Consider the following 9533-nt stretch of genomic DNA (forward strand, 5'->3'; position numbering starts at 1 on the left):
ACTTGTGGATTGAACCGATCACAATGCGTCCAAAGTTCATAGCGTCAAAACTTCATAACCTCTCTTGTTGGTTAAAAACCTGAGACCGCTTCAGCAACTGGTTGGTGTAGGCCTATATTGTTATAGGCTTTTTGCATTTTCTGTTGCACCTTTTATGGTATGGTTAAGTTACCATACCATCATAGCTAGAAAAGAACATAACGTTCCCATGTGAAGGAAGGTGAGTGAATGAATCTTTAATATACAAGACACACCATCAGACTTTATAAGCAGGTGTGTTTTGTCCAATTCAAGAAGTGAATTGGACCAAACTCAATGATAGTAACCGAACAATCTAGTGAACACCTTAGCAATGACTCATCATCTCAACGTGTCAATTACGGATCGCGGTTTTATAGTGAAATAGCACAAACTGCAGCTGTCGACTGTGAGAAACCCAACAGCACGGTTTCAGTGGGAGGAAACCCAAACAAAATCCTTCCCTTGAATCCAACAGGGTAGCAGGTGACACAAGCAAAGAGGAGGGGCCACTGGCAGGGTTTTATATAGGCTCATGTTAAATCATGTATGGTCAGCTCATGTTAGGAAGGCATGGTTGTGTAAAGAGCCGGATTACGTAAGGTCGGCAGGAGAAGACTAGGGGATCTGAGAAGTGGACAGGTTGCTCTGGGATGGAGCCCCTGGTTTGAGACTCTCAGTACCGCTGAGCTATAAAGGGATGGACTCAATTCCCCGGCTAGCGATGAACCTAAAGTGGGCTTGGGGATACCATTTAGCAGCGACTCCATTTATATTTAGAAAAGTACACCCACTCTGTGTGTGTATTTTTTTTTTCACAAACACACCGATGTGTTTGTGTGTCTGCAGATTCAATGTCTGTGATTGTGACTTTTGAACACATACATTTCACTTAAAATGCATGCAGTTAAATTGACCACCAGGCCGACTCTGTGTTTGTAAGTGTGTGTGTGTGTGTGTGTGTGTGTGTGTGTGTGTGTGTGTGTGTGTGTGTGTGTGTGTGTGTGTGTGTGTGTGTGTGTGTCTCTTTCAGTGAGCATGATAACTGATATGTCACAGACAGATATAGCTTCTCATTTATGCATTTTCATGCTCAGAGTATTGAGTAGGACCAAACATTGCAGTGCCTGGCAGAACGAAGGGATAAGTAATACAGCATCATGAGCATCATGAGAAAGAGAGAGAGAGAGAGAGAGAGAGAGAGAGAGAGAGAGAGAGAGAGAGAGAGAGAGAGAGAGAGAGAGAGAGAGAGAGAGAGAGAAAACGAAGAGAATAAGAAAGGAGGGGAAGGGAACAGGAGGGAGGTAGTATTTCATCTTGAATTAGAATAACCTCAACTGGCAGTGAATGCCATTCAGACAGAATACAGTTTTATTGCTGTGTGTTATATTACTGTGCTATATTAATGTGTGTTACATTACTGTGTGCATATATCTGGGGGAGGAGGGAGTGCAGGAACACAACATTTTCCTCCATCTTGTTTGTGTGTTATTAGTTCTCTATCCCCTTCCTGACCCCCCACCCTCCCCTCACACCCTCACCCACACCCTCACCCTCCACCACCCTCCATTTCACCGCCACATGATGATTCACAGCTCAAGTTGGCCTCTCAACGAGTACCTGCTCACTCATGGGCTGGCAGTCTCTCGATATACCCCCCTCCCCACACACACACACACACACACACACACACACACACACACACACACACACACACACATGCACACACACACGCACACATCAACCTCATCACGCCCTGATGGGAAATAACTCCTTCTTCCACCTTCTGACTCCCCACCATCACCATCATCACCAACCACCTCATGACATTAGCATTACGCAATCAACAACAACAGCATCACCACACCACCACAATCACCACATCTCCAGCACAACTACACCACCACCATCATCACAACACAATCACTACCCTCCCACCACCATCACTACAACACCAACACCACCATCACTATGTTACCACCATCGCCACTTCACCACCAACTAAAAGAACAGGCACCAAACCACCATCACCAACACAACCACACCATCACCACCACCACACCCCCATCAGCATACCCACAAACAAACCAGCAATCCAATATTCCTGACGACCACCATTCATCCTACTTGACTGAATGAAGCTGTCGGAATCAGATGGGAGACACAGTGTGACAGAGAGAGAGAGGGATGTAGAGAGACAGACAGAGAGAGAGAGCGAGAGCGAGAGCGAGAGCGAGAGAGAGAGAGAGAGAGAGAGCCTAGGTATGTGTGTATTTTACCAATACATTGACCTGAGCACAACCACACCATCACCACCACCACACCCCCATCAGCATACCCACAAACAAACCACCAATCCAATATTCCTGACGACCACCATTCATCCTACTTGACTGAATGAAGCTGTCGGAATCAGATGGGAGACACAGTGTGACAGAGAGAGAGGGATGTAGAGAGACAGACAGGGAGGGAGAGAGAGAGAGAGAGAGAGAGAGGGGGAGAGAGAGAGAGAGAGAGATAGAGAGTAAGAGATAGGGGTAGAGGGAGAGAGAGAAAGAGAGAGAGAGAGAGAGAGTATATTCTCTGGAGTAAAAACAGCATATAGATTATTAAAGCACTAATCCTGTTACCGTCCGCTAATGGCCAATTTGGAGAATAATAGCGACTAGTATCACCTGTGTGCGTGCGTGCGTGCGTGCGTGCGTGCGTGCGTGCGTGCGTGCGTGCGTGCATTAAGCCATTGAGGGGAACACAGGGTCATTCAATATGAAAGCGTGTACGGGTTGAGAGGTGTGAATCCCGGGCCCTAGATATTATCCGGACACCAGAGCAGGGCTTGTGGGTTTGGAGGGTTATGAGGCACGTTCACAGCTGGTGTTCAGCAATTAGTGAAAGTGATAGTGGAACAGGAAGGATGGAGATACAGCACAATCGAGGAACAGAGAGGATGCTGGTTCAAGGAAGTTCACAACCCAGAAGGTCAACGCACAGCTTTTCCTCTTCCTCGTCCACCAGTTTCAAACAATGAATGGATTAAAATCTTTATTTATGCAGGGAGAAACACATTGTGAAGCGACGTTCTCATTGTAAGTGTACACTAATCACTGTGCCAGTTACAAGTTTACAGACAGTAACGTGGAAAAAAATATATAAATGATAACAATAGATATTAACCCTAGATATTGAGTTGTCTTCATTTTTTTAGCAGGTGTTCAACTCGGAGGCAACAGGTACGGGCTAGGCATCTCACTCAAGCCTGCCTAGGCTGCAGGCATTATTGCTTAAATCCAGGACCCTCCGGGTCCCCTTCGCCTACTACACTGACCTGACTAGGGCATTGGGACTCAAATCAACCCTAACTCCATGGCTCAGAAAGTGGAGGGGTGATCAGAGATCCCGCTTGTGAGAAGTTCATCAGCCAAGCGACATCTCATCCAGGCTTAAAGCCATAGCAACTGACCTCGATAATCTCACACAATCACACACACACTCTAACAAGCACAAAAGTCATTGTCAAAGTTCATGTAAATCAATCACAATGTACTCTATGGGCCTTTGGGGGCCACTTTGGATGATGTAAGACAAACAGATAGCTAAAGCAACTTAAACAACCTAAAGGATAAGAGCAGTAACACATGTATCCACAGCAGACACACCCACAATTGCAAACACATGCACTATGCAAAAACACATACGCGCAATAATCGTTCTCATCGAGCATAGGTGGCTCTTTATTTGGTTGCCATGGCAGCAACTAGGTATCGTGCCTGGGATCTCCTCTGATCCAGATGATGTCATAGAACTCTGGAAGCTGCAACATTCCTCTCTCCAAGCAGAACCGTAACTTGCCTTTAACTCACACACCCACATACACACACACACACACACACACACAACAACCTGCTTTAATATAAAATATAAAAGATTCATATAAAATCTCTTTCTGGTTGTCTACCCAGCTCAAAATACACAGAGAGTCACAATAATACCAACAAGAGGAATATAGTCATCAGCGTATCTACACATAACAATCGTAAGGTTTTGGGAAGAAGGGGGGGTCAATGAAGACACACCCAGAGACGTCCAGTAAGCCAGTGTGCAGCCGGGGTGCAGCAGACCTGATCTGGGCACAGCCCCTGGTTGCCAAGCACCAACGCCCCACGCTTACAGTCTGCAATGAAACGTAAACACACAAGACTGGAAACAGACAGAGTCCGGGGCTTTGGAGGAAATAACCCGTCTGGTTGCCTGGGATTCCTTGTGGGGAAGAGGGGAGAGAGAGAGAGAGAGAGAGAGAGAGAGAGAGAGAGAGAGAGAGAGAGAGAGAGAGAGAGAGAGAGAGAGAGAGAGAGAGAGAGAGAGAGAGAGAGAGAGAGAGAGAGAGAGAGAGAGAGAGAGAGACTAGATATGTGTGTATTTTACCAATACGTTGACCTGAGTACCCCACTCAATAAAGTTTACCTTCACTCGGTTATTTTTACTTCCCCGGTTGTACACACACACACACACACACACACACACACACACACACACATATTACGCCCAACGCACAAACCCGTTGTAGCATGCAGAACGCAGCCTTTGGCTGATCCGGTCTCCTCTTGCACTCTCTCATTCTTTCCTACATCCTCAAAACTGTGGAGGAGCCGGGTTCAACACTTCTTATTTTGGTTTGTGTGTAACATTCAGAGTCAGAGTGAGGGAGGGAGAGGGGGTGAGTGAGAGAAATGTCATCTTGTTTGTGGAGTGTGTGTGTGTGTGTCCTTCCTCTGTGTACTATTACAAAAAAAAATGTGAAATATTAACTGTTTCCTTTCTGTATTACTTTGAGGAGAGGTAAAGAAAATTGCTATTTCTTCTTCTTCTTTTTTTTACATCCATAATAGATTCTATGGAAAAATTGTGTCTATTCTTTATTCATTCATCTATCCCTATTCATCTATTGTGTCAAACACACACACACACACCCTGACTACCTCACAACAGCTGTGGTGATGTGGTGTGTGTTCCAAGGAAGCTGCAGTGCCAGTAGCTGAATGACACTGGAACACAGAGCCGCTCTCAGAGGCCTTAATCACACACACACACACACACACACACACACACACACACACACACACACACACACACACACACACGCACACATATACACTAACACTCAAACCAACAAACCAACGCTCACACACACACATACACACATACGCACCCAATTACGCATACATATACAGACCAGCTTCAACATGCACACCCACACTCACACTCACACACTTGGACACACACACATTTAAATGAGAAACAGTGTCATTAGTGTTGACCGATCACCTGTGGTGCTGTGTAAACATATTATTGTTGACATCTCACTGGAGCGACCGGCTGCGGTGTGATTGGTGGGAACGGAGAAAGAGCCACGAATACATTGTCGGTTTGAGAACATGAACAACATCAAAGAAACACAAAAGGAGAGGAAGGGACTATATAAAAACAACTCTTAAACAATCTGGACCGAACAGCAGTGAGCAAGACCAGACAGGGAGGAGGGAGCGACAATTACAATTACAATTATAGCAGATGCTTTTATCCAAAGCGACTTACATCGGTTAATACACACATTGACACACCGACGGCAGAGTCAACCATGTAAGGGGACAGCCAGCTCGTCAGGGACACATCAACACTCAGCTAGGAGGAGCTGGGGATAGCAACAATCAGAGAGCCAGGCGACAGCCAGAGAGCCAGAACAGAGAGAGTGAGAGAGAGAGCGAGAGAGAGAGAGATATTGAACTACAGAGAGCGAGGGAAGGACACTTTGGGGGCTGATAAATAGACGAGACACGGCAAAAGGGACAGCAAAAAAATGAACACAATGAAGAGACACTGGGGGAAACAACGAAAGAGAAAGACAGGGGTAAGATAGAGAGAGATTAGAAAGGAGGTAGGAATTAGCAAGTACCGGTATGTATGTATGGTGGGTGTGCCTGTGAAGTTACAAAACCGACAGAGAGCTGAGATGACACGAAGGCTGTTCATGGAGTATCATGTCGAAGTGTGTGTGTGTGTGTGTGTGTGTGTGTGTGTGTGTGTGTGTGTGTGTGTGTGTGTGTGTGTGTGTGTGTGTGTGTGTGTGTGTGTGTGTGCCAGTTTGAACCTTGTATGTTCGGCTGGTGTGCTCATAATGCAGCCCTAATGGTTGAGGCGGGATGTACCACATAGTCCTGGCCTGTTCACAGTAATGGCATGTGCTTATAGCGACTAGTTCAGTGGAAATGTAATACAGTGAGCCTGGCTCTTGTGTATTTATTGAATTAAGATTAACAATAACCATATTAGCATGCTACATTATGCACTAACAGCTGCTAATCCATTGCCATTGGTGAATAGGACCCAATACACACATAAACACACACATATAAATGCACACACATTATTGATAATCCCTGTGATATCAACTGAGGAAATATTGATAAGGGGGGGAGAGAATTCCATTCAGCTGACTTTTCTTCAGGTTCATTCTGCCAAAGAGCAACACGACCTTGGATGAAACATTCATCCTCCTTGACTGAGGGGTAAGGGGCGACGAGATGGTCTGGAGTTTGCCCTCGAGTGTTGTATCCGCCCACCCTGATCCATAATCAGTTGACTCTTGTGGACTCCTCAGTGTACTGAGATGGGCTCTGATCCCCCGATGAACCCCAGTCCTGCCTCGCACCGATCCGCTCGCTGGACGGAACAGAGCTCTCATTGATCAGCACATCCTCTCTTTCCATTGGCCTTCCACTCCAGGAATACAATTACATCGACACACCAGGGTGTGTGTGTTTGTGTGTGTACGTGTATGTGTATGTGTATGTGTATGTGTGTGTGTGTGTGTGTGTGTGTGTGTGTGTGTGTGTGTGTGTGTGTGTGTGTGTGTGTGTGCATGCGTGCGCGTCAGAATTGCATGCACACAAATCCACCAAATTCTGGATAAAGTGACAGGACACTCTACTGGGAAATCATTTTAGAAGGGGCATTGCACACTTCATATTTATTTTCCCCACTTCCAATGCGAACACACACATGCCCCAACTAAAAGTCTTGGTATACAAGCATAGAAACAGGATGGAACAAGTGCTGACATGCAGGTGTCGGTGTGGTTTGTGGAGTTTTGCGTGGCATGGTGTAGCCTACTGCAAGGAACTCATTGCAACTGACACTAGCGCCACGTGTGAGGAAGTGGAAATTGTTAGCGGTGGCGGTAGCACAGCCTCTCCATCTACCAGTTCAATACTACAACAATATGAAAGTTGGGTGCTCACGTGTTGAGCCAGGCCTTCCTCAATGCCGTGTTGTGTGAATTTGTGTGTGTGATTCAGCCACGGGCCCCTTTGTTGGTCTTAATTTTAAAGGGTTGGTCCCAAGTCCAACCCTAAACAAAAAAGGGAGTTGCCCAAACAAGAGTTTCTGCTCAGAAAGTGCTTCCTGCTGCTGTGGTTTCAAGGCCCGGATAAAAGTCTAAACAGCATTGCCGTCACATGGACATGAATCGAAACACACTCGCACATGCGCTCACACACACACACGCATGCTCACACAAACACACACAAACACAGACACACACACACACACAAACAAACACGCCTCCCTCTGTAGGCTCAGCTGATCGTGCCTGTCACAGAAGTCGCTCCTCTTCTCTTCCCCTCACATGCCGCCAGTAGAGGAGGAGGAAGAGGAGGAGGAGGAGGAGGAGGAGGAGGAGGAGGAGGAGGAGAAGGAGAAGGAGGAGAGGGAGGGTCAGAAGAGCCTCTGTTCTGCGGTGCCGGTCAGAACGTTCTGTTTGGACGGGCTGTGGTCCAAATGGGCTCTCACACACACTGCCCACCCCCTCCAACCCAACCCCTTCACCCGCACACACACACACACACACACACACACACACACACACACACACACACACACACACACACACACACACACACACACACACACACACACACACACACACACACACACACACACACACACACACACACGATAACGATTCCAATGTATACTTTGAAATACAATCTAGATATATCCGCTTAAAAAACGACAATAACCATAACATGACACATCTTCACATGGAAATAAATGCAATTGCATACACCTATAGGGAGCGGACGTAACAATGAGTGCTCATTTGCTACTCTGTCTCATAGCTGTAGATTGTAATCACGAGAGGAAGACCAGGAGACACTTTAGTACATGACAGGCACAGTAGTAGTGATCCACCCAAACACGATCCCTGCTGTCGGCCGCGTTTCTCTCCTCGCGGTTGCCTGCGTGAAACCTGATCACAGGTGGGTTGTGTCACCACCAGAAAAGCAGGTCAGTCAGAATGGAATGTTTTTTTGTTTTTGTTTTATCTGCGCCCCACATCAAGACATCTCTATGACAAAATCATGACAAGCCGTTTTGAGGGGTAAACTGCTCTTCAAATGCAGTGGATAATTTCCCATATAATAAAGTATAGGCGTGTGGCGTGCCCATATGATGTTGGTTATACAATTTGAATTCCGGAGTCTGCTTGTCAGCCAGCTCTTAGATGTATAATAGGCTTATCTAAAATATGTGGCATTACAAAAGCTGGCTTTAAGGTAAAGCTCATGCATTCTTGTGACCTAAAGTTCGGTCAAGTTGCGTAACAATCTATGTAGAATGTGGCATGGCTTCTTTCAAGCTCAGAGGACTTACTGTAATACATTATATACTGGTTTGATTGCCGATATGCCCAATCGTCTAGAAAAATAGAGGATTAAATATCTCAGCACAGCAATAGCTAGTGTTGTTTGTAAATTAAGTAAGTAAACTAGTATTATATTTCAATCTTTAATTCCTTCAATTAAATTCAATTGTATTTGTATAGCCCTTAATCACCATTACAGTCTGTAAGGGCTTTTAACAGGCCAAATATTTATGACATAATATTACTGATTGTATCTATTTTTTGTATCTGCTTTCAACTAGCTGCCAGTCCAGGGAGTACAGTTTGCCTATTTGAATAAGGGTCATGTTTATAGAAATGTAGGCAATCGGAAAAAAGTAAAAACACAAACTAGTTTACCTTTTTGCAAATGTGGCTGTTGAAAAGTCGTCATATGATAACTCCACAATCGGATCACATCATTCAAAGTTATGACCCACATTGGTAACAGATGATGGGTAGGGTAAACATAAAGCAGGTTGGTATAACGCTCGGGTCTCTCGCGAAGTACCTACGGAGGAGGAAAAGAAGGAGTGCAGTCGTAGCCTACCTTTATGATGCTGCTACGGCGGGGAGCCGCCCTCACCGTCTCAAGGAGGATGGTGTCGGTGTCTTGTCCGCCTCCGGGTAGGACGACACCGCTCCGGCGCCCGCGGGCAGCTCTGGATGGTATGACCTCGGGAGCTCCGTCGCTACACAGCCCGTCTCCTCCACATCCATCTCGCTCAGTCATGGCGAAACACAAGCCTCGATAGTCGGTGTTTTTTTCGTAGGCTGAGGGGCAAATAAATCTTCT

At 46.0% G+C, this 9533-nt stretch overlaps 1 protein-coding gene across 1 annotated transcript in view; it reads right to left on the bottom strand.

The window, feature by feature from the left end:
- Positions 1-9533, bottom strand: part of plcl1 (phospholipase C like 1) — a 62774-nt gene that overhangs the window by 52484 nt on the left and 757 nt on the right. Inside the window, 1 exon segment of the mRNA XM_030343106.1 lies at positions 9288-9511. Within this exon segment, the coding sequence (XP_030198966.1) occupies positions 9288-9470 (183 nt within the window). The 5' untranslated portion in view covers positions 9471-9511.

Source organism: Gadus morhua, chromosome 20 (genome assembly GCF_902167405.1).
Source record: "Gadus morhua chromosome 20, gadMor3.0, whole genome shotgun sequence".
NCBI classification, from domain to species: domain Eukaryota; kingdom Metazoa; phylum Chordata; class Actinopteri; order Gadiformes; family Gadidae; genus Gadus; species Gadus morhua.